General features: G+C 35.7%; 2 protein-coding genes across 4 annotated transcripts; both read left to right on the top strand.

Annotated features, from left to right (window-relative positions):
- Window positions 1-212: 212 nt before the first annotated feature.
- On the top strand, window positions 213-9,116 carry LOC137037620 (Mtp family protein). The gene is made up of 7 exons (XM_067411752.1): window positions 213-370; window positions 3,716-3,824; window positions 5,138-5,214; window positions 6,574-6,702; window positions 6,815-6,910; window positions 8,569-8,661; window positions 8,846-9,116. The coding sequence occupies exons 1-7, from the start codon at window positions 251-253 to the stop codon at window positions 8,918-8,920; spliced, it is 699 nt and encodes a 232-aa protein (XP_067267853.1). The 5' UTR covers window positions 213-250; the 3' UTR covers window positions 8,921-9,116.
- A 5,076-nt stretch (window positions 9,117-14,192) lies between these two features.
- On the top strand, window positions 14,193-26,226 carry matn1 (matrilin 1). 3 transcript variants are annotated; one of them, XM_067411826.1, is made up of 9 exons: window positions 14,349-14,381; window positions 14,468-14,577; window positions 17,711-18,057; window positions 20,205-20,427; window positions 21,677-21,805; window positions 22,121-22,525; window positions 22,609-22,761; window positions 22,843-22,923; window positions 25,644-26,226. In XM_067411826.1, the coding sequence occupies exons 2-9, from the start codon at window positions 14,496-14,498 to the stop codon at window positions 25,691-25,693; spliced, it is 1,470 nt and encodes a 489-aa protein (XP_067267927.1). In that variant the 5' UTR covers window positions 14,349-14,381; window positions 14,468-14,495; the 3' UTR covers window positions 25,694-26,226. The 3 variants fall into 3 exon arrangements, with proteins under 3 accessions (XP_067267928.1, XP_067267926.1, XP_067267927.1); XM_067411827.1 differs by having other exon boundaries at window positions 14,193-14,577; window positions 22,705-22,761; XM_067411825.1 differs by having other exon boundaries at window positions 14,193-14,577.

Below are 26,226 nucleotides of genomic sequence, written 5' to 3'. Positions count from 1 at the left end.
TAGTCATTTCTCATTATCAATGTTTAATTTTATCTTTATGTAGAGTTGTTCATCAAAAATGTGATGCATTCTTCTACAGAATTTAAAGTGTCGATTCTCATGATGTAAGTCATGATAAAAATCGCTAAAATCAGCCTAAGATGATAACAAAAATAATTCATGAAGTTCTCGGAAAGTACACAGGAAACCCTGACCACCACACAGGAACCTACAAGTGCATGCGTGCTCATCAGTAAAAGCAGGAGGATGTATGTGTCTGTTTCTGAGGGTTTGTCACATTGAGAAAGAGCCGAAGAGAAAGATGTCTGGAACACGCACACTCTGCTGCCATGTCAACACGGCGACCCTCTCGTTTGCCATCTTATATCTGGTAAAACAGCTTCACACAAACATATAGATGCTGTATACAATATGTGTTTATATAGATACAATTAAAGAGTGCTTTCCTGTTCTATCTAAATCTCTTAATTGTTGGTTAGTATAAAATATCAGAAGAATTAACTTGCAGTAATAGTTCATGGGACTTTCAAAGTCACTAGAGTGTCTGAACATGAATATATAAAGGTTTTGTGCTCTGGTACGACAGCACAGCCATTTTGTTCCTGTTATTTGTCAGTTGCACAAACTTAAAAGAGAAGTTTGTGCAGGTAGAGGAAGCTGGCTCCATTTTGAAGTAATTATCAGTTCCTGAGCCTCAGATTCAGTGCTGACTCTTTTTTTTTTGGTTACACTTTATTTTGATAACCCAAATTCTAAGTAAATTTACATATACATGTCAACTTATTCTACTAACCCTAGTCTACTAATACTCTTAAGAGTTAGTTGATGTGTAGTTGCAAAGTTACTGATTACCTAAAGTGCACTATCAAAATAAAGTGTAACATTTTATTTTAACACAATGTTTGTCATACAGCACTAGCCATGTCTTTATCTGAAGCTGATATTTATTTAGCAACCAGTAGATAAGACTAAACTAAATATGCGTAGTCTACTGAGAAACAATTTTACATCATGATCTGAAAAAAAATGGAGTGAGAAATTGATATTCCAAATTGAATTAGATACTTTTATGAATAACCGCATTATATAATTGATGAAATGAGATCCAGGCAGTCAAAGAAGTTGATGAAAACTGAAACGGAAGAATATGAATAAGTAACAAATAAATGATAATCAAATGTAATACATTGTTGATACAAAAGACCATCAATCAAAAGTCTATTCTGAGAAAAAAGTGCCAAAATAGCAGAGAGCAAGAAGTCAGAAGCAGAAGGTCAGACTGAACACAGTGGTGTCAGTGGTGTATGTTTTCTTGACTGATCCTGTGACAGTTAACATTAACTACGCAAGATGTGGGTTTAACACCTTTTTGGATCAACAGGAATTGGAAAGCTTGCACATTTCAAATATCAAGTCTTACGTTGTGCAAAATATTATCATCTTGTTCAAATGAGTAACAGATTCTGAGAACATTGTCGCTTCTGTAGTGCATGGCAGGCGTCCAATATCTAACCACAAAGGAGTACAGAATATCTTGTCACATTTATAGGAACATTTGAAGAACAATTGAATACCCTGAGAAGATGAAAATACAATGAAAATAAGCATAAATGAGTAGTAAATGCACAAAATTCTGGGTAAAAAAACAACCAAAGTTGGGTTTAAAATGGAGAAAAACCCAGCACCTGGGTTGTTTTAACCCAGCGGTTGGGTTAAATGTAAAACGTAGTTTTATTTAACCCAACAATTGTTAAAAATTTACTATATGTCTGGCTTAAAATTAACCCAAAATAGGTTGGAAATAAAAAATCAGACACATAATAATTAAAAGGTGAACATTAATAAAAAAATTAATAAATCGTCTAATTACACTCTAAAAAATGCTGGGTTAAAAACAACCCAAGTTGTGTTGAAAATGGACAAACCCAACGATTGGGTTCTTTTAACCCAGCGGTTGGGTTAAATGTTTGCCCAACCTGCTGGGTAGTTTTATTTAACCCAACTATTGTTTAAAAATTGCTATATGGCTAGCTTAAAATGAACCCAAAATAGTTGGGAAATTAAAAACCAGATGCAATTAGAGACAACAATAATAGACAAAAGGTGAATGTTTATTAATAAGCTTTAATATTTTATTAATATAAATTTATTAATAAGCAATTTAATAAATGTTTATTGTTTAATAATTATTAATTGAACATTAATAAATGTTCATTTCCAACATATTTTGGGTTAATTTTAATTAAGCAATACAGTAATTTTTAAACAATAGTTGAGTTAAATAAAACTACCCAGCAGGTTGGGCAAACATTTAACCCTACCACTGGGTTAAAACAACCCAATCGCTGGGTTTGTCTATTTTCAACCCAAATTGGGTTGTTTTTAACCCAGCATTTTTTAGAGTGTATTATTTATTAAACTTATTAATAAATGTTAATTTCCAACATACTTTAGGTTAATTTTAAGCAAGAAATACAACAATTTTTAATCAATAGTTGAGTTAAATAAAACTACCAATCAAACATTTAACCCAACCACTGGGTTTGTGAATTTTCAACCCAACTTGGGTTGTTTTAACCCAACATTTTTTTTTTTTTTTATAGTGCAGCGATTGGGATGTTTTAACCCAGTGGCAACTATTGTTTAAAAATTACTATATGGCTGACTTAAAATGAATCCAAAATATGTTGGAAATTAAAAATCAGACTCATAATTACTAGAGGCAACAATAATAATCAAAAGGTGAGCATTTATTAATAAGCATACACTGGGTTAAAAACAACCCAAGTTGGGTTAAATATGGACAAACCCAGCAGGTTGGGTTAAAAGACACCTATTATGCCCTCTTTCACATGATGTAATATAAGTCTCTGGTCTGGTCAAGTTTCAGCTTAAAATACCCCACAAATTTTCCCCTATTTGGGAGTGAGCAAAAACATGCCTTTTACTGTATTACTATATTGCTGGCTAAAAAAATAAATCCAAAATTGGTTGAAAAAAATGTCTGGGTAAAAACAACCCAATCCCTGGTTTTGTCCATATTTAACCCAGCATTTTTTAGAGTGTGTTTAATTATTATTCATTAAACATATAAATAAATATTAAAACATATTTTGGATTCATTTTAATTAAGCAATACAGTCATTTTTAAACAATAGTTGGGTTAAATAAAACTACCCAGCAGGTTGGGCAAACATTTAACCCAGCTGCTGGGTTTGTCCGTTTTCAACCCAACTTGGGTTGTTTTTAACCCAGCATTTTTTAGAGTGTACTTGAATATATGATGAAGATTAATATATGGATATATGAAATCAAACATAATATTGATAAATCATAAACCATAAATGATTAACATGAAATATGAATAAAATGCATGGATATGAATATTGGTCATTTTGGACACACCAATAATCATGATCATCAGTTTAGGAATAAATACGTTTACAGGAAACCCTCTGTCTGTATTTAAAGCTCTATAGGATCTCTAGCTGAGGGAGGAGGTTGTGTCTATGTTATGTCATTTACACTTTTACAGGTTTTTCTGAATGAACCGCTGTTCTTGTGTAACTTGTTCTGTTGGTGTTGGCTCTGAGGAGAGAGACCAAACAGAGCGCTGCCAGAGTACACACAAACTGAGACACACGTTTACCTTTATGAATTCATTCTGTCACATTCATTTCATCTGTACCCCCTCTGTGTGTGTGTGTGTCTCTAGACTTGTAATGTGCTGAAACTGGTGGGCATCGTTTATACGGTTTCATGGGAGAAAGTGGAATATTCTGTCCCCTTTCATGATTCAAAGGCTCCCAGGGGCCAGCGTGTCTGTAAGTTCACTTCACACAACTTCATTCAGTTACAGTTACAAAGTTACACCTTATTTGTTACTGTGTAATTATACATTTAAGTACTGAGCAATATTAATTAACTACATGTACTTACTGTAGGGTTAAGTGCATAATGCATACTTATTACTATAGTAACTACATGTAACAAGGACACTAAAATAAAGTATATCTTTCTTATTTCAGAATTTCACATTAGAGTTCACGTGATCATTATGATAAATGTAATATTTGATTAGTGACCTAGAATTAAAACAGAATCTTAAATATTTCTTCTTCATTTTAATTATTTCTACAGTTGCAACAGTTTGTGATTGGTATGATTTTTTTAAAAAAAACTCTTCTATTCAACAAGGCTGCAATTATTTGATCAAAAATACAGTTAAAAAAACTGAAATATTTTTACAGTTTAAAATAACTGTTTCTATTTCAATATATTTTTAAAAAGTAATTTATTCCTGTGATCGAAGCTGAATTTTCAGCATCATTACTCCAGTCTTCAGTGTCACATGATCCTTCAGAAATCATTCTAATATGCTGATTTGCTGCTCAAGAAACATTTATGATTATTATCAATGATGTTATCAATGTATCAGTTGTGCTGCTTCATATTTTTGTGGACATTTTTTTTCCAAGAAAATGTCTTATCAATAAAAACACCTTTAGTTTATCTGTAAAAAACAGAAGCTTTTCATGAAATCCTAAATGCTGCATCTTGACCAAACATTGTTCACTCTAAAAAATGCTGCATGGGTTAAAAACAACCCAAGTTGGGCTGAAAATGGACAAACCCAGTGATTGGGTTGTTTTAACCCAGCAGTTGGGTTAAATGTTTGACCAACCTGCTGGGTAGTTTTATTTAATCCAACTATTGTTAAAAAATGACTGTATTGCTTGCTTAAAATGCACCCAAAATATGTTGGAAGTTAATATTAATAAGTTTAATGAATAATAATTAAACAATAAATATTGATTAAATTGCTTATTAATAAATGTTCACCTTTTGATTATTATTTTTGCCTCTAGTAATTATGTGTCTGATTTTGGGTTCATTGTAAGTCAGCCATATAGTCATTTTTAATCAACAGTTGGACAAACATTTAACCCAACCGCTGGGTTTGTCCATTTTCAACACAACTTGGGTTGTTTTTAACACAGCATTATTTAGAGTGTTTGGTATAAGACTTTGCATAAGTTAATTAATCCTTTAGCACAACACAAAAACATTAAAACAATCATAGATAATATAGAAATAATTGAAAGCCATTAAATTTCTCTCTCTTTGTTTTTTCCAGTTGACATCAGCACTAACATTCTGATGCTGTTCATGATGTCGATCTCTGCTGTGCTGGTTCTTTTCTCTCAACGCAAGGTACCGCTGGACGTGTTTACTGCCGCTCACTGAAAAACACTCTAAACAGAAATTCATGGAAATGTGGTGCATTATGCAACACAGTGATGCATTACGAAATACATTTGTATACATTCATACATTAATAAATGCATAGATATGAATTGTTAATATTTCATTTTTTTCTTTTTATTTATTGAAAAAAAAACCATTAAATATTACATAAAGTGAATTGCAATAGTAATGGTAGTTACATATGATGCATATACCATTTTAGGTCAAGATTCAAAATTTACATCTTTTCTTACTACATCAGCTCATGTTTCAATTTTCCAAGCATACTAATAAAATACAATGCTAAATCACATTTCAACAGGAACTAAATGTATACACCATTGTTCAAAAGTTTTTTATGCTCACCAAGGCTGCAATTATTTCTTCAAAAATACAGTAAAATCAGTAAAATTGTGAAATATTATTACCATTTAAAATAACTGTTTACTATTTTAATATATTGTAAAACGTAATTTATTTCTGTGATCAAAGCTGGATTTTCAGCATCATTACTCCATTCTTCAGTGTCACATGATCCTTCAGAAATCATTCTGATATGCTGATTTGCTACTTAAAAGATTAGTTCATTTTCACAATTAAAATTTCCTGATAATTTACTCACCCCCATGTCATCCAAGATGTTTATGTCTTTCTTTCTTCAGTTGAAAAAAACATTAAGGTTTTTGAGGAAAACATTCCAGGATTTTTCTCCATATAATGGACTTTAACAGGGACCAACGGGTTGAAGGTCCAAATTGCAGTTTCAGTGCAGCTTCAAAGAGCTCCTCCAACTTCAAAATCGTCCGATATTGTTGTTTTATCTTTTTTAGTAAAGGCCGTTTGACTAATTCTTTGCATGTTTGCTTTATAGACATAAATATATAAATATTAATGCCATTATCATACAGTGATTTACTGTGCTGTTTGAATGTGCACCATATTCATTCCAGCAAATAACTCATTCTCACTGAAGAGTTTAAAAGAACAATAATAAATCTGTGCTACTGAAGTCAAATATACACACTAAATCTGTAATGCTGATACGTTTTAAATAAGTCTAGTCAGTTTTTGTTTTATAGGATGTGTATGTGTGTGGAACTTCGATTTTAAACTCTGAACCCAATATTTACCCAGCTTCCAGAAAGAGAGCTTGTCTCAATATTTATGAAGCTGGTGAAACACGAAATCCTAGCACTCTCTCCAAACTACACATTTCAAACCCGATCAGTCTATAACAGGGAAACAACATTTTTTCCCCCTCTCAATCTCTTACTGTTTTGCATTTGATTAAATGTGTGACTGAACATTTCTCTTTCTCTGTATAAGGGCCCGATGTTTGTGCTGCCGTTTGTGCTGATGATGTTCGTGGAGTTGAGTCTGAGTTTTCTCTCGCTGTTTGATGGAGCCTGGATTCTGCCAGGGACCCCCAAATACAGAGACGTGCTGCAGGCTGTAGTGAGAATCATACACTTGGACACACAACTAAATACTGACTTCATGAAAACTACATGCCTATTTAGATGACTTTCACCCAATTAATGTGTACTTGTGTGTATGTCCCTAACAGAAGAGACAGAAAGGAGTCAGTATGTTGAATGAGGAGGACATTGGCCAGTACGCCGTGTGGTACAGTGTGATCTTTATGCTGGACATACTGCTGAAGGTATAAGTCTCTTATGCTCCCCGAGGTCGCGTTTATTTGATCAAAAATACAGTAAAAACAATGTTGTTGTGAAATATTACTACAACTTAATATAAGTGTTATCTATTTTAAAATGTCATTTATTCCTGTGATCAAAGCTGAACTTTCAGCGTCTTCAGTGTCACATGATCCTTCAGAAATCATTCTAACATGATGATTTGCTGCTCATGAAGCATTTCTGATTATTATCAATGTTGAAAACGGTTGTGCTGATTAATATATTTGTTGAAACTATAATCATTTTAAAGGGTTAGTTCACCCAAAAATGAAAATTTTGTTATTAATTACTCACCCTCATGTCGTTCCACACCCGTAAGACACAAATTAAGGTATTTTTGATAAAATCCGATGGCTCAGTGAGGCCTGCATTCACAGCAAGATAATTAACACTTTCAAATGCACAGAAAGCTACTAAAGACACATTTAAATCAGTTCATGTGACTACAGTGGTTCAACATTAATGTTATGAAGTGACAAGAATACTTTTCATGCGCCAAAAAAAACAAAATAACGACTTTATTCAACAATATCTAGTGATGGGCGATTTCAAAACACTGCTTCATGAAGCTTTACGAATCTTTTGTTTTGAATCAGTGGTTTGGAGTGTGTATCAAACTACCAAAGTCACGTGATTTCAGTAAACGAGTCTTCGTTACATCATAAGTGTTTCAAAACGTTACGAAACTGCAATGGTTCACGTGACTTCAAAGCTTCATGAAGCAGTGTTTTGAAATCACACAGACTAGATAATGTTGAAAAGTTGTTATTTTGTTTTTTTGCCGCACAAAAAGTATTCTCGTTGCTTCATAACATTAAGGTTGAACCACTGTGCTCACATGAACTGTTTTAAATATGTCTTTAGTAGCTTTCTGGACACTGAAAGTGTTAATTATCTTGCTGCCAATGCAGGCCTCACTGAGCCATCGGATTTTATCAAAAATATCTTAATTTGTGTTCCGAAGATTAACGAAGGTGTGGAACGACATGAGGGTGAGTAATTAATGACAGTGAACTAATCATTTAAGGATTCTTTGATAAATAGAACAGCATTTTATTTGAAATAATTTTTTTTTTATAATATTATAAATGCCTTTACTGTCACTTTTGATCATTTTTATGCTTCCTTGCGCAAAAAAACACGAATTTAACAGTTGTGTATGTTTATAATATTTGTTTTGAAAAAAAAAAGAAAAACTGAATGCCACTGTATACATGTAAACACATATGTCATCATTCTATTAAAAAACTAACTCATGCAAACACACACACTCACACACACACACACACACACACACACACACACACACACACACACACACACACACACACACACACACACACACACACACACACAGTGTTGTTTTGTCTGCTGCTCTGAATTATACAGTCTAAACCAAATCTCCTTTTGCTTGTACGGGGGGTTTGAGGTATGAAAGCGATGTATAGAGCCAGTCATAACGTGTGTTCGCTCCCTCTAGCTGATTGAGAAGGATTTAGGAAAAGGTAGAGGGAAATTAAACTGCCCTCTAGATGGTTTCTGCATAACTGTGTTCATTTATGTTTAGAATAATTCTGTGCGTTTGGGCTTTTATTAGTATCTCTGTGTTTTTTTTGTGTAGGTGTATATGCTTCAGGTGTCAATGAGGTGTTTCTACGCCCTAAAGGAAAAAAGGCTTGCTGCCATCCATGTTGACACTGGAAATACTGTGACAGTAAGTGCATTTATAGTAGAGATTGTTTTAGTGTGACAAGATGTGGTTGTAATGTTGCTGTATAATATGTAATTGTATTTTTTGATCATTTATACATATATAGAGAGAGATTTTTTATAGCAGTTCATCTACTGTTGTAATCTAATAAAACAAATCACCATTTTATTGTGTTTTTGACTAACAGGTGAAGCTGCCTTCTTATGATGAAGCTCTCAAAATGAAAGCAGAAGACATACCCCCGACCTATAATGAGCCTTAAATAAAACAAAATACCTATTTCCGGCATGCTTTTATGACGCAAAATGAAAAAAAAAAACCTTTTGGGTTAAACCACAAGCACAAATATTCACACGCATGCAAACAATCAGAAGCAACACATAAACAGACATGCCTGCTTACATCCTTGCTTTGGCACAATAAAGGTAATTAATACAATAAAGGTAATTAATTAATGATTTATGTGTTTCTGATTATTGTGTATTTACTGCTTGGGGAAGCATGGCGAAGGGACACAGGCATTCAGTTTAAACAGTAACTAGTTATGGTTTAAATACACTGCACAAAATTAAATTTATTTTTTTGACCTTATATAGACAATATATTTTTTCGTGTCTAAAGCACAAACTCAGTTAATTATGATACATTTTTCAGTAAACAAGTATCTTAAGTTATTTTGCTTCTCAAGTAAATCTTGATTTAAGAATATTTGTACTGGAAAACAAGACAGAAACACTAAGAATATAATTTTTGCAGTTTCTGTGATGCATCACTGATTATGATTATTGTTTGGTCAGGAGCCAGAAACTAGTGACATCTGGGGTTTTTATGATTATGAGATAGTAACTAATGTGAAGCTTTTTATTTTGACAACTGTATGTGTAAGAAAAGAGAGGGAATATTTAATCTGTATAATAAAATATTATATTAATTGCTTGATTTAATGTTATACAATTCCAAGAAACAAATCTTCACATTGTGCTCACTGATACATGACAAAATATATCATTCAAAAGTTTGGGAGTTTTTTGTTGGGGGTTTTTGAAAGAAAAAAATCATGTGACAGAAGACAGGAGTAATGATGCTGAAAATTCAGCTTTGTTTACAGGAATAAATTACGTTTTAAAATATATTCAAATAAAAAAAAGAAAAAAACGTTTCACAATATTACTTTTTTAATGCAATAAATGAAGCATATTGAGCAAGAAAGACTTCTTTCAAAAATATACCAACCCCAGACTTTTGAACGGTATTGTATATATATATAGATATATGTATAAATGTATATATGTATATATATATATATATATATATACACATATACATTTATACATATATCTATATATATATATATATATACACATATACATTTATACATATATCTATATATATATACAATACCGTTCAAAAGTCTTGAATTGGCCTAAGAATTTAGCACAGTACTGTGTATATGTGTATATATATACATATATATATATATTATATATATATATATATATATATATATATATATATATATATATATATATATACACAGTACTGTGCTAAATTCTTAGGCCATCATTAGATGTTTCAGCAGCGATATAATGACCATATATAATTATTTCTCAGTCTCTTTATTACAATATAACCAGACAATACATATTTGCAATGTTAAAAAAACAAAAGAAGAAAAATCAGGGAAGAAAACAGCTTTTATAGTCTAAAGTGGCAAGTATTTTGTGACCTCTCTTTACACTTGAACAGTAGCAGGAACCCGCTCTCTTAAAACTAAATGAAACAGAAATGGACTGGAAGGACAAGAAAACTTTGAAAATATGATGAGCAGTTTCATTTTTGAGAAAATGGAAGAAGTCCAGGAAGTCACACTAAATATTGATTTTTCGCTTAAAGAAGCAGAATGTTTTTTATTTTTTGTGTACATATTTACTGTATTTTTGGTTTGTAGACTGAAGAATAAATATGGATGGTCATTAAAAAAATTGTTAAAACATCAAAGCTGGTGGCCTAAGACAGTTGTACAGGACTGTATATATTTCAATTTCCACGTAATTATAATTATAAAGTCACTCATTTTTTTTTATTTTAAGAGCGCAAGCTGTTTTCCATGAGACTTTAGTAAGCTGTGCTACAGATGGCGCAAGAAAAAAGAAACTTTAATGTTCTCGTCAAAGTCAGTGGCGCACTTCAGGTACGGAGGGCTTTTTCCGGCAGGTTGGAGATGAATGGAAGCAAGAGGCAGAGAGAAACAGTATGTGTTCAGAAACCTTAATTGCTGTGTTATGCAATATATAAACACACACATACCTCATTTACATAGACAAACAGGGGACTACCGGTGAATTATTTTCTGAGTGTTCCTCCTGGGTACTTCACAAGCGGTTTCTCACCCTCGCGTTGTTCCAAACTCATTTATTCTCTGGAGGAAAAAACAAAAAACGAAACGTTTAGCAGAATGTTCAAGCTGAAATGGTGAAATGGATGGTGGCCAGGGCAAAAAACATAAAAGCTGCTGACAATTTGTGCTTCTCAAACCATCCATTATCTGACGGAAATTTAAAGTCCCCCCTGTGGTGAAAATCAAGTTTTTAATGTTGTTCATATGTCTATCTGCTGTTTTTAACATGCTTTAAGACAAAGCATGTGCAAATTCATAAGTTAGCACCATTGCTGAGTATTTTCTCTTTAAAACTGCAGTGAACCAAAGACGGTCTCAAACCTGTGGTTTGAAATCGCTGACGTCACAAACTACCTTGTAACCAATCACGTCAACGTTCCAGCGGGCTTTAGCATATTATTAACTGATCACACAAGGGAGTCTAAAAAGAAGGTTATCCCGGTATATTTTTCTGTTGATATGTAAAATTGTGTAGATTTAGCAATATGGCAGGTGTATGATGTATATTACGATGTTATGATGAACTATATGCCTTTCTCCACAGACGTTCTGAGTTGTTCAAAGCATTTCTAAGAATACTGATTGTTATTGACTTGTGAATGTGAACATGGTTTGTGTAACATTAGCAACACATTATTAGCTGTTTGATAATGTAGTCAAAGAAAACGGTAATCATATTAATTACCGTTATGTGTCCGACGTTGTAAAACACGATACCATTGTGCAGCAGTAAGTGGATCTCGTCTGAGCTCGTGCGAGTGAGTGGAGGCGGGGCTAATTATCATATTCATAGATTTATATTAAATGAGGCAAGGGTGTAGAGTTAGAGGAAATATGTAATTTTGGTGAACAAAGATGAGTTTTAAGAGATCAAATTATTGACTACAGGAGGACTTTAAAGGGTTAGTTCATCCAAAAATTAAAATAATGTCATTTATTACTCACCCTCATGCCGTTCCACACCCGTAGGACATTCGTTCATCTTCGAAACACAAATTAAGATATTTTTGTTGAAATCCGATGGCTCCGTGAGGCATAGCCGGCAATGACACTTCCTCTCTCAAGATGGCCGATTTCAAAACAATGCTTCATGAAGCTTCGGAGCGTTATGATTCTTTTGTGTCAAATCAGTGATTCTGAGCACCAAAGTCACGTGATTTCAGCAGTTTGGTGGTTTGACGCACAATCCGAATCATGATTCGATACACTAATTCATTATGTTCCGAAGCTTCCTGAAGCAGTGTTTTGATATATAAGTCGTTATTTTGGCGCACCAAAAATATTGTCATTGCTTTATAATATTAATATTGAACCACTGTACTCACATGAACTGATTTAACCCTTAAATGCATGACTGTTTCGCCAATCATTCTTACATATTCGTGTCTTTATCGACCCGGATCTATATCTAACACGGAAGGATCTCTACCTGTCGCGATAATATAAAACTCCTCTGATATTAGAGTAACAATTTCAGAAGAATAAAATAAATCATATTTTTTTACCTTTTGGAGCTTGAAAGGGCTCGGTTTGAGCAGATGTTTTATGCCATCATCACTGTCCTCATCAGAGCTCATTTCCCAGTAAATTCAGCAAATAATAGGCTAGTTTTATGTTTGAGGTCACGAATATAAGCTCATTCGCGATCTCAAACGTATTCTCAAAACTATATAATTTTCAAAATCAATATTTCAATCGCTAACAGCTTCACCAGATCCATTCAGTGACAGTTACAGTCATATTTGATTGCGTTCAGTACTTGCTCTGCAGTAAATCGCTGAGCCATTTCATGTTTTTCTTATTATTTGTTTTTCTGTCTGAATGAGTAGTCACTTCAGCATTGTGTATCAGACATTGCCACCTTGTGGAATAAAGGTGAATTGCACTTATTCCGTCATCTAAGATTCAATTATTGTTGTGCAGAAAAATATACTTACAATCATACACACCTCGGGTCTTTTGCGACCCTAAAATTTTTTTACAAAAATAGGCATACTTTTATAATTTTATGATTTTTTTTCTTGTTATATTCTTTATAATGTATTGATTGAGGAATACCAAGAAGGTTGATGTCTAACTTTAAAAAATGAATGAGGAGGAGGGTAATGAATGACGTTCCGGGTCACTAAAGACCCGAGGTATGCATTTAAGGGTTAAATATGTTTTTAGTACATTAATGGATCTTGAGAGAGGAAGTAACATTGCTGGCTATGGAGGCCTCACTGAGCCATCAGATTTCAACAAAAATATCTTAATTTGTGTTCTGAAGATGAACGAAGGTCTTCCGGGTGTGGAACGACATAAGGGTTAGTAATTAATGACATTATTTTAATTTTTGGGTGAACTAAACCTTTAAGTCATTGTTTACCAAAAATATAGCTTGATAGCTGTGGTCACTTTATTTTCATTTTGGATACTTCTAAATATCTCCTTTCATGCTTAAAGAGGTTTAGAAAGACATGACAGTTACAGTAAATAACGAATTAATCATTTAAAGTCGACATGAAACAAGTTGCGATAGTGTTTTCTTCCCTATTGTGACGTATATCGAGTGAAATGGCTTCTCAAACAAGAATAAATGTAGGGCGGGGCTTGATTTTGTCTGTGGGGAATTGATTGGAGAGTTGAGGTTTTTTATTGGTGGATCTCAGGTGAGTGACAGGTTGCCCCGCCCTCGTCATCAGATAAGAGATGTCACTGCAAGAGGGAGGGGAAGTTATTTTGATAAAAGATGAATGCATGTGAATAAAAAAAAAAGATAAATAATTAATAATAAACACAACAAAATTCCATTAGAAATAACATTTTGTGTTTGTAGGTGAAAATAGAGCTTCCTCCAATAGAAACCTTTTAGAAAGTACATATCACACTCAATATGATCAACTTTTGTCTCAGACACACATGCTCACGTGTAATACTTGCATTTCCCAGCATGCATACTAGACACGGCATGGTGCGTATAGTAGAAAAACACAGACATACACGTACACACAGTCAGAACAGGGCCGTCAGTGTTGGATCAGGCACGGAGGCTTCCCACATAATTCCTGTGCATAAATTCCTGCGTGTGTGAGATTAATTTGAGAGGAAAAGTGCCCAGAAAAGACAGATTCATCCTAATGTTTATTTGAGTTCAACCCCAAGTTAGAGACCCCTCCTAGGGCTCCAAATGAACCCGGTTTCCCTTATACAAACACATACACAGATCAAGGTGTGTTTGTCTTTCCTACCCAAACTCTAGGTTTTTCGGACCAGGTATCCCCCCTCCTCCCAAAACAGCTCGTACACCTCGGGGGAGATAGATTTGAGGGCGGCGTCTCGAAGCGTAAGTGTGTATCTGTGTATATGTGTGTGTTGATAACCTGCACGTTTCTCTCTCTGTGAATCAGTCTGTCTCTGGTTGTCGAGCAGGTCATTAGGACTCACGCCGCATTACAGTATGACATTGCCGGGGTTTGTGATGCTGCTATGCATCCTGGGAGCTCAAGCCACCGTGGATCTGAGACATGCTGCTGCTATGGGTAAGAAAATAGCATCATTAACAGATCCATCAATGTCATTCATTTATCACTGGATGCTGATGATGCCAACATGTTTTGCTGTAACCTTCATCCCAACTCACAGAATGAGCACAAAAATGATTTACTTGCTCAGGATTTTTGTCTTCTTATCTAAGTATTCTTAAATCAAGATGCATTTACTTGAGAAGCAAAATGACTTAAGTCTTGTGAGTTTAAGTGAGTTTATATCTAAAATAATAAAAAAATCTGCCAGTCGGGTCAAAAATATTTACTTTTTTATCATTTTTCTTACATCATCGACAGATATTTGTGACCCTGGACCACATAACCAGTCATTATGGTCAATTTTTTTTAGATGTATGGTTTGTTAGGATAGGACAATATTTGGCTGAAATACAACTATTTGAATATCTGGAATCTGAGGGTGCAAAAAAATCGAAATATTGAGAAAAATAGCCTTTAAAGTTGTTCAAATGAAGTCCTTAGCAATGCATATCCACTCACAAAAATAAATTTTTGATATATTTACGGTAGGATATTTACAAAATATCTTCATGGAACATGATCTTTACTTAATATCCTAATGATTTTTTGGCATAAAAGAAAAATCGATAATTTTGACCCATACAGTGCATTGTTGGCTATTGCTAGAAATATACCCGTGCGACTTATGACTGATTTTGTGGTCCAGGGTCACATTTTATGTTGTTTTAAGCACAAACTCACTTAATTCTGATCAATTTTTCAGTAAACAAGAGGTAATATCTACAGTCATTTTGTTCTCGAGTAAATGTGTCTTGATTTAAGAATGTTTAGTACTGGAAAACAAGAAGAAAAACATTTTTTTGCAGTGAGTTTATCTATCTTCTAACTAAAAGTCTAGCTGGTTCAGTTTAGTTTATCGCTGGTTGACCTGCATGCTAAATAACCAGATAACTAGACAGAATAGCAAAAGAAAATGCATGGTCTTTTTGCTGAAATTGCTTGAGCCAGATAGTCTTTCTGGTTTAAACCAGTTAAGAAGCACGGACACAAGCATTATCACATATATAGAAAGACTGAGGTGCTAAAAATCACCTATATTTTTGTTTTACACAACAGTTTGGATGGTGGAGTTCAATGTTAAGCAAATATGTGACCTTTGACCTTTGAAGAGAATGTACTGTGAAGCCTTCATTTTCTCTATTAAGCATTTTTCTCATTTCAACTTCTGTGTAGAATTACATTATCTCCTCCAGTGCTCAAGATCCTTTAGTATTTAATTATTAGTTTTATTTATGCAGATCTAGGTGTTAAAAACTAAGAGAGATACTTCAATCAAGTAGGTAATTAGGGTTGTGTTTCCAGTGGTTGTACACAACTTGTATGTGTTTTTAAGGTTTTAAATGTAACTACATTGGTACACAAAGAGGCCCTGTACTTTGTGTGTGTGTGTGTGTGTGTGTGTGTGTGTGTGTGTGTGTGTGTGTGTGTGTGTGTGTGCGTAAATCTGCGTCAGCATGCATACCTGAGGCTGAATGTATAATCAATGGGAGTTATTATGAGAACGGCCAACACTGTACATTTATTGAGCTACACGTAGACTGTCTGGCTTTTCACTCTCACTTTCTTTCACACACTCCAATTTGTTTTGTTTTTTTAAAGAAATTAATACTCTTATTCAGCAAAGAAGCATTCAATTGATCAAAAGTGACAGTAAAGAGATTTATAATGTAAAGATTTCTATTTCAAATAAATGCTGTAAAAATGTATCATATATTCCACAAAAATATGAAACAGCACAACTGTTTTCAACATTGATAATAATCAGAAATGCTTCTTGAGCAGCAAATCATCATATTAGAATGATTTCTGAAGGATCATGTGACACTGAAGACTGGAGTAATGATAAAGTAAATGTAAGGCACAGAATTTTCTGATAAAAAGTGTTATGAAAGTAATTTGAGGAAGATAAAAAATTATGTTTTAATGATTAATTTTACTCAATTCCTACTTTATGATTCGAAAATATGCTTGCGTTGAAATCAGTCATGTTGAAATGTCCTGTGAAGGTCATGCAAAGTACTTCTCTTCTAAATAAATGCATGCATCATGTTGATGTCATTTGATTCTCTCTTAGTGTTTAATAGGTGTTTCATTTAAGACATTTCTCCTTATATAAAACATTTTGGGGTTCTTTAAAAGCGGACCTATAATGCCCCTTTTACAAGATGTAATAAAGTCTCTGGTGTCCTCAGAATGTGTTTGTGAAGTTTCAGCTCAAAATACCCCACAGATAATTTATTATAGCTTGTCAAATTTGCTCCTATTTGAGTGTTAGCAAAAACACAGTTTTTGTGTGTGTCCCTTTAAATGCAAATGAGCTGCTGCTCCCGCCCCCTTTCCAGAAGAGGGCGGAGCTTTAACAGCTCAACAACAACAAAGCTGGAGAATCTCACGCAGACAAAATGAGGATTGTCAGTAACGGTGTTCAGCCTTACATTGTTCAAACCGGAGTCGACACTGATGGAGAGACTCAGGAAGAAGTTACAACTTTTAGAATGAAACTGGACGTTTCTGAATGGTTAGTGGATAAATTGATGTAGATGCTGTGGAGTTGATTCAACTCATCCACTAGCATATTCATCTTTTGTGCAAATCCAGAGTTGAATTGACCCTCGTTTGTGAAGCAGTCCGGTGTAAAATGACGGCATGACAACAACACTCTACTACAACAACTCTTCCTCTTCTCTAAAGCAGCACAACATGGCCTCGCCCCCTTCATCGTGTGTTCCTGGGGGCGGGGTTTATTTAAATTTTGGGTTTTGTGATGTCAACACATCCCTACCAGCCATTTGTTATAGTCATTAAAAAGCAATTTCTATAAAAGAAAATATCTCTCTTTGCAGTGAACTTTGAGTGTCGTAACTTTGCAGATGTTGTATATGCTCAAACAGCAACATTACACACTAACTAAAGTTAAAAAATTTAGTCAAGAACCCTAGGGCTCTATATAGAAACCCACTGAGCCTTTTTTGTCATAATCAATAAATAGCCAAATGTCATAGTGACTGTAAGTACATGGTTTTTCTAAAATGAATGTCTGGTGATCACACATATTTACATCCTCTCTCCGCTCTTTTACTCTTTCCAGCTGCAGGCTTGTGTAACACCAAGCCCACTGATGTAGTGTTCATCATCGACAGCTCTCGAAGCGTCCGCCCCGCTGAGTTTGAGCAGGTCAAGGTCTTCCTGGCCAAAGTGATTGACGGCTTGAACGTCGGACCTGATGCTACTCGCGTGGGCGTCGTGAACTACGCCAGCCGGGTGAAGAACGAGGTCTCTCTAAAGTCCCACAAAACCAAGGCTGCGCTTGTCAAGGCCGTGTCCAAGATCGAGCCACTGTCCACCGGTACCATGACAGGCCTCGCCATCCAGTTCGCCATGAACGTGGCCTTCAGCGAAGCCGAAGGAGCACGAAAAACCCCAGGCATCAGCAAGGTCAGAGTCCTACACTCTTTTAAATAATGGGATCTATGCTTCCATGAAGAACCTTTGACATCAGTGGAACCTTTCAAATGCACAGAAGCCACTTTATATTTGGAAAAAGGTTCTTTAGATTTTTAAAACATTATTCAAACTAAGAAAAAACTGAACTTTTCACTAAGGGTGCTTTCACACTAAGACTTTTGTTATGCACCCGTGATCGAATGACGTCAGAGTCCGTTGTTTGGTTCCCTGCTGATATCAATATGATCGTACTAAAACGTGGAAGTGAACCGCTTGGTGCCTTTGCATCCTTTCACCATTTAGGTACATAATAATACACAAGGTATACCGTAATAAAAAGTACAGACTATCTATAAAATTGCATCTTAGTAAGATATATCAACATTTGAACTGCTTAATTTTTTTTACATGCGTTTCGTTAGATATTTAAAGGATTAGTCCACTTTTAAATAAACTTTTCCTGATAATTTACTCACCCCCATGCCATCCAAGATGTTCATGTCTTTCTTTCTTCAGTCAAAAAGAAATTGAGGTTTTTGATGAAAACATTCCAGGATTTTTCTCCATATAGTGGACTTCAATGGGCACCAAACAGTTGAAGGTCAAAATTAGTTTTAGTGCAGCTTCAAATTGTTCTACACGATCCCAGACGAGAAATAAGGGTCTTATCTAGAGAAACAATCACTCATTTTCTAAAAAAAAAAAAAAAAAAAGTATACATTTTAACCAGAAATGCTCATCTTGAACTAGCTCTCTTCTTCTTCTCTATTAGAATTCCGGCAGTGTAGACACTGCTAAGCGTATTACTGCCCTCCACAGGTCAAAATATAAAATATTAGTTCAAAACTTTGACCTGTGGAGGGCAGTAATACACTTAGCAGTGTCTACACTGCCGTAATTATAATTTTGACCTTCAACAGTTTGGTGCCCATTGAAGTCCACTATATGGAGAAAAATCCTGGAATGCTTTAATCAAAAACCTTAATTTCTATTCGACTGAAGAAAGAAAGACATGATGACATGTGGGTGAGTAAATTATCAGAAAAAGTTTATTTAAAAGTGAACTAATCCCTTAAGTAAGTTGAAATCCAATAAAAAAAATCCAGTCGTCACCAGAACGCAATAAATCTTGGGATAGGATAGGCTGTGAACTCCACTCGTATCCTTTGTGGCCGAGGAAATAAAGGACGTTGCCTTTGAATTGGGACAGCCTTTGTTGTGGCCCTGTTTATTATTAAGATGCGTTTTGGTCGATCGGATCACAAGTGGACAAAGGAGACACCTGGTGTTTAAATCCATCTCTTTTGTCCACTTTCAAACATTTCTTTTTTCAGATCTTTCGATCTAATGGACAAAATAAGCTTGTGCAATTTACATAACAACGCGTCCATAGATGACAGTAAAAACACGGAGAGCAGCAGCTTTCGTTTCTTTCGTGTGTTAGAAATCAGGAATGGTGAGAGAACACTGCGCTTGGTCTTCAAACCAAACTTGGGTCTTCAGTCGACAAAGTTTAAATCCCGTCTAGCTAGAGCGCTTCCCATAATGTTTAGGCATTAGGTCAGTAAGCGGAGAGTAGGTGGTCTTTTGTGGCTGTTCGATCACATTCGACAACATGAGCGTTTAGACTACGAATGTGTATGCAACTACCTCTGGAAGTGGTCAAAAGTGGACAAGCTCAAAATGTTTTACACCCCGTTTACATCTGTATTTAGTGTCATCCACTTGTGATCCGATCGACCAAAAAGCATCTTAATACCAGGTGTAAACAGGGCCTTTGACGCAGTCAGTCTTCAAAAGCAGCCTTCTGGGGATGCAGCCTCTGAATTGGGACATGGCTAATGTGAACAGACCAATGGGAGAAGGGGAAATCAATCAAACTCTGGTTCGGACCAAGTGTGAAAGCAGCCTATGGTTCTTCTATGCATGGCATCACTGTGAAAAGTGTCTCATAAATCTCATAAAACCCCATATTGGCATCATCAACAGCATAAAGCCTCATCTTTGGCAACATGCATCGTTACGTAATCCGCAATGGATGAATTAGGCACAGGTGAACATCTGAATCAACTGTTATGTAAGAATATGTCCAGTTTTAGATCTTCTTATTAAAAAATGTCATTAATAAACATTTGCAGGTGGCAATTATCGTGACTGACGGCAGACCGCAGGACAACATCCGTGACAATGCAGCAAGGGCACGTGAGGCCGGCATTGAGATATTCGCCATCGGAGTGGGCCGCGTAGACATGACCACACTCAGGCAAATGGCCAGCGAGCCTCTGGAGGATCACGTGGACTATGTGGAGAGCTACAGCCTCATTGAGAAGCTCACCAAGAAGTTCCAGGAGGCCTTCTGTGGTAAGTGAGAGGACGAAGGGGAAGGGAATAGAGGTCTCGGGACTCTCCTCACCATGGCCAGCGATATTAAAGGTGTATATACGAGGGCATGATAGGGCATGTGATCATAAATCTCACTTCCAGACGTAGATCTCCACCTTGTGCTTGATGCTCCACTGCACTCGGTTCTCCGGGGGAGGAAGTAAAAGCATGTGTATAATCGCTGATGTGATTGTAGTCGCTGCAGTGCAGTGGTTCTCAGCTTGGCTATACACTGGAAAATAATAGTATTTTTGTCTTGTTTTCCATTCTTAAATCAAGATATATTTACTTGAGAGGCAAGATGACATAAGATATTAAAGGGTTAGTTCACCCAAAAGTTAAAATTTCTGTCATTGATTACTCACCCTCATGCCGTTCCACACCTTCATTCATCTTCGGAACACAAATGAAGATATTTTTGATGAAATCCGAGAGCATAACATCGATTAACATCATTAAAATAGGTCATGTGACTACAGTGGTTCATCCTTAATGTTATGAAACGACGAGAACACATTATTAGCTGTTTCATAATGTAGTCAAGCAAAAGGCTAATCATATTAATTACCGTTACGTGTCCGATGTTGTAAAGAGCGGTACCATTGTGTAGCGTTTACCTCAGTAAGTTGACCGAGTGGATCTCTGAGCTGGGGTGAGCAAGTTGAGGCGGGGCTAATTTGCATATTCATTGTTCCACGTATATTAAATGAGGCAAGGGTTACATTCAAGCTATTTTAAGGCATGAAGAATTTTTTTTCACAGGAAAATATGTCATTTTGGTGATCAAAGATGAGTTTTAAGGGATACAATTATTGACTACAAGTCATTTTGCTTCTCAAGTAAATGTATCTTGATTTAAGAATTTTTAGATATTTGTAATGGAAAACAAGACATCATTTTTTGCACTGTATATGACATTTGAGAATTTTCCAAATGCACAATTTTGAATTTTAAAAGGTTGAGAACCAATGCGGTAGATAGTCTGCATCAGAGCAACAGCCACCTGAGACAAACAACATTGAGAGAAACGCCATAACTTTTATTTTTCTGCTGTCCTCAAGTGCCTGGTTCTCTGACATATTTCTGTGTGTTTTAAAGATTTGCTGTTCGTTTTGAGCGCAGCGGATTGTTAAAACGCATTAATTTTCCACTTTCACATAGAGTTATTCTCTCCTCGCTAACCCTTCCTTCCCCCACCCGGTGTGTGTGTGTGTTACATTCATGGTAGAGGTTGTGTCGGACCTATGTGCGACAGGCGATCATGACTGTGAGCACATTTGCATCAGCACACCCGGATCTTTCAAGTGCGCCTGCAGAGATGGCCATACACTCATGAACGACAGCCGATCATGCAGCGGTGAGTATGTGTGAATGTTGGGTAAGTTTCAAAGACATGAGCAAAAGAGTCCATATACATTTGCATTTTTTGATGCTTTAAAGATGAATTACTGCTGAAATCTAGGGCCTTCAATAGAAAAATCACTTAATTAAATCGATCTAAAATTATCAGTAATAATAATAAATATTATATAATGTCTTCAGGTTACATATTAACTTTGAGAGTCGTAAATTAATTTTGTAAAAATTGGTGGACCATCTTGTGGCCCCCTGTGGGTCCCTGCACCCCAGTTTGGAAACCCCATTCAACAACACTTTATCTCTCTTATCTCAGCTTGCAGTAACGCAGCCACAGATGTGGTCTTCTTGATCGACGGGTCCAAGAGTGTGAGACCAGAGAACTTCGAGCTGGTCAAGAAATGGATCAACCTGATCATCGACAAACTGGACGTGTCAGAAACCAACGCCCACGTGGGACTGGTGCAGTATTCCAGCTCTGTGAAGCAGGAATTCCCTCTGGGACGCTACACCAACAAAAAGGCCCTGAAAGATGCTGTGAAAAAGATGGACTATATGGAGAGGGGAACCATGACTGGCCAGGCCCTCAATTTCCTGGTGGACAACAGTTTCACTCCTAGCCAGGGTGCCAGACCTGGAGTGGCAAAGGTCGGTATTGTCTTCACTGATGGCAGGTCGCAAGACTACATTGGAGACGCCGCCAGGAAGGCCAAGGAGAACGGTTAGGGAAAGCACACACACATACACACAGATATGCAATGCAAAGTCTATGAGTGTTTTTACAGCGCACTGTGTGTGCTTTAGGCTTTAAGATGTATGCTGTGGGCGTTGGTAATGCTGTTGAGGACGAGCTGAGAGAGATTGCATCTGAACCTGTCGTTGACCATTACTTCTACACAGCTGACTTCAAAACCATGAACCAAATTGCCAAGAAGCTGCAAATCAATGTTTGTCAAGGTAAATAAAACCACAAGAAAATAGCATTGAAACTAGCATTTCATCAACTGAAATTGTTTTTTGCTGTGCTGTTACTTACAGAGGAAGATCCCTGTGAATGTAATTCCATTGTCAAGTTCCAGAAAAAGGTGGAGGAGGCACTACAGGCATTAACAAAGAAATATATCCTTTCCTAAACAGGGTGTTGAAGTTCAGAGCTCAATTCCACATCTGCCATACTGAAAATATACACTACACAAATTCCTATTATGCACAATATTCTATATATAATATTCTGCTTCTGAATGCTGTTCTATATATTAGCTGTACAGAGTCCCGCACATAACATGCAGGAGAAAAATAGCAAGCTAAATCGTGCGCACGATTTATTTGTTCCCTCGATTTACTAAATCATGCACACGATTTACTATTTCGTTCCCTTGATATATAAATCATGCATATGATTTAGCAAATCAAGGGAACAAAATAGTAAATCGTGTGCACGATTTAGCAAATCAAGGGAACGAAATGGTAAATCTTGTGCATTATTTAGCAAATCAAGGGAACAAAATGGTAAATATTGTGCACTATTTAGCAAATCGAGGGAATGAAATAGTAAATTGTGTGCGCTATTTTTCGCAAATCGTACATCGTGCGTGCGATTTAGCAAAACGAGGGAGCAAAATAGGAAATCTTGCACACTATTTAGCAAATTAAGGGAACAAAATAGTAAATCGTGTGCACGATTTAGCAAATCAAGGGAACAAAATGGTAAATCTTGCACACTATTTAGCAAATCGAGGGAATTAAATAGTAAATCGTGTGCGCTACTTTACAAATCGAGTGAACATCGTACATCATGCATGCGATTTAGCAAATCGAGGGAGCGAAATAAATAGTGTGTGCGATTTAACAAGTCGAGGGAACTAAATAAATCGTACGTGCAATTTAGCAAATCGAGGGAATGAAATAGTAAATCGTGTGTGCGATTTAACAAATCGAAGGAAAGAAATAGTAAATTGTGCGTGCGATTGACCAAATCGAGGAAACGAAATAGTAAATCGTGTGTGCAATTGAGCAAATCGAAGGAACGAAATAGTAAATCGTACGTGCGATTGAGCAAATCGAAGGAACGAAATAGTAAATCGTGCGTGCGATTGAGCAAATCGAAGGAAAGAAATAGTAAATCGTGCGTGCGATTGAGCAAATCGAGGGAACGAAATAGTAAATTGTACGTGCGATTGAGCAAATCGAAGGAAAGAAATAGTAAATCGTGCGTGTGACTGAGCAAATCGAGGGCACGAAATAGTAAATCGTGCATGCGATTGAGCAAATCGAAGGAACGAAATAGTAAATCGTACGTACGACTGAGCAAATCGAAGGAAAGAAATAGTAAATCGTGCGTGTGATTGAGCAAATCGAGGGAACGAAATAGTAAATTGTGCGTGCGATTGAGCAAATCGAAGGAACGAAATAGTAAATCGTACGTGCGATTGAGCGAATCGAAGGAACGAAATAGTAAATCGTACGTACGACTAAGCAAATCGAGGGAACGAAATAGTAAATCGTGCGTGCGATTGAGCAAATCGAATGAATGAAATAGTAAATCGTACGTGCGATTGAGCAAATCGAAGGAACGAAATAGTAAATCGTACGTGCGATTGAGCAAATCGAAGGAACGAAATAGTAAATTGTACGTGCGATTGAGCAAATCGAAGGAATGAAATAGTAAATCGTACGTGCGATTGAGCAAATCGAAGGAACGAAATAGTAAATCGTACGTGCGATTGAGCAAACTGAAGGAACGAAATAGTAAATTGTACGTGCGATTGAGCAAATCGAAGGAACGAAATAGTAAATAGTACGTGCGATTGAGCCAATCGAAGGAACGAAATAGTAAATTGTACGTGCGATTGAGCAAATCGAAGGAACGAAATAGTAAATCGTGCGTGTGATTTACTTTTTTTTCTTGCATTTCATGTGCGGGGCTCCGTATAGCTAAATGTGTCATCTTTTGAGGTAAGATTTGCCTTTTTTAAGAAGGTTTTGAGATGAAACACATTTGGACTTTCTATATGATAATTAAAATCAAATGTAAAGAAATTAGGGATGCACAATATAGTGGTACCATATTGGTTAATGGCCGATATTAGATTTTTATTGGGTTTATTGGATATATATTTTCGATATTGAAAATTTAATTATGCATGCTTATTTTCACCTATTTGTACTTTTTGATTATCTTTGTCATCATATTGTCTCGAAACTGTAGTTCTTTAAATCAATAATTAAAAAAAAATTAACAATTAAGCTTAGAAATGTTTTAAAAATAATTATTTTTAAAAATAAAACAGGTAATACAAATATAAAAAAATACTAAATATAATAAAAAATATTTAAAACAATAATTTAATAACACTGTTAAATGTAATCTTTAGTGAATATCCATTTTTCATACTGTACATAATATTTGTTATACCTAAATTCACTCAATCGATTTTTTTATTGTTTAAAATAGTATATAATTTATAATATATTGTATTAAATAATAAGATCTGTACATAAATATAAAAAAATATAAAATTATAGTATCAGTCACTCACTGGTTATCAGCCACAACATGAAAAAACTATCGGCTTATCGGTAATGACCAGAATTTTTGTGTTGTTGCATGTCTAAATAAAACCTATGCAAGTATAAATGCATAATGCTTCAGAATGTATAAATCATGAGAAATGTGTAGAGCAGGGGTGCGTTTCCCAAAGCGAACTATGGTCGCAAGTTCCGTCGTTACCAATAGAGTTCAATGGGACTTAAGACCATGGTTCACCAACGATGCTTTCGGGAAACTCACCCCTGGTTAGGATGGTACTATTGCGTCATTTCCTTGACAAAAGCATCACTGGACGCTGTGACGAAAAGGATCGCTGCTCTAGAGAACAAGATTGTTTGAGAAGGACCCAACCTCTAATTCTTACCATCCCTTTCTTTTCTTGTAAAAAATGCCTCCTGTGACCTCTGACCCTAATGCTTAAGATCCACTCCATTTCTTTCTGCTACTCTGCCTTCATCACTATTGTCCACGGGGATGGAGCACTGATTGTCATGGTGAGCATGGTTTACCTGACCACGCCTGCTCTGAATTATCGTCACCATAAAAGCGGAAGTTGTCCGTTTTCAAACAACCGTACCCCCCCAACAAAACTCTGTATGCTTGAGTAAAAAATATAAGAAGATCTTCACATACAAGTCTTCCCTGTGGGGAGGCGGTGCGATCCAGCTTCATTCTGTCTTTGCTTTTCTCAAACACATTCTTTCAGATTATGCCCCGAAAGTATTATTTTATAAGGAGTATATATATAATGGTAATTTAATATAAGTTTTGACTTGAAATAAATGTGTGAATGCTTGATTATTTTCTCAAATAAAACACTCCATGAAGCACACACATACACAGACACAACACACACACACACACACGTAACT

Source organism: Chanodichthys erythropterus, chromosome 15 (genome assembly GCF_024489055.1).
Source record: "Chanodichthys erythropterus isolate Z2021 chromosome 15, ASM2448905v1, whole genome shotgun sequence".
NCBI lineage: Eukaryota > Metazoa > Chordata > Actinopteri > Cypriniformes > Xenocyprididae > Chanodichthys > Chanodichthys erythropterus.
Note: the sequence above shows the minus strand (reverse complement) of the source record. Positions and strands in the feature narration are given on the sequence as shown.

Bases quoted from the DNA above. Each gene is read 5' to 3' on its own strand.
- matn1 (XM_067411825.1), top strand. From the start codon at position 14,496: ATGACATTGCCGGGGTTTGTGATGCTGCTATGCATCCTGGGAGCTCAA. The intron at 14,578-17,710 runs GTAAGAAAATAG...TACTCTTTCCAG, and splicing joins GAGACATGCTGCTGCTATGG to CTGCAGGCTTGTGTAACACC. The intron at 22,762-22,842 runs GTAAATAAAACC...TGTTACTTACAG, and splicing joins GCAAATCAATGTTTGTCAAG to AGGAAGATCCCTGTGAATGT.
- LOC137037620 (XM_067411752.1), top strand. From the start codon at position 251: ATGTGTCTGTTTCTGAGGGTTTGTCACATTGAGAAAGAGCCGAAGAGA. The intron at 5,215-6,573 runs GTACCGCTGGAC...TCTCTGTATAAG, and splicing joins TTCTTTTCTCTCAACGCAAG to GGCCCGATGTTTGTGCTGCC. The intron at 8,662-8,845 runs GTAAGTGCATTT...TTTGACTAACAG, and splicing joins ACACTGGAAATACTGTGACA to GTGAAGCTGCCTTCTTATGA.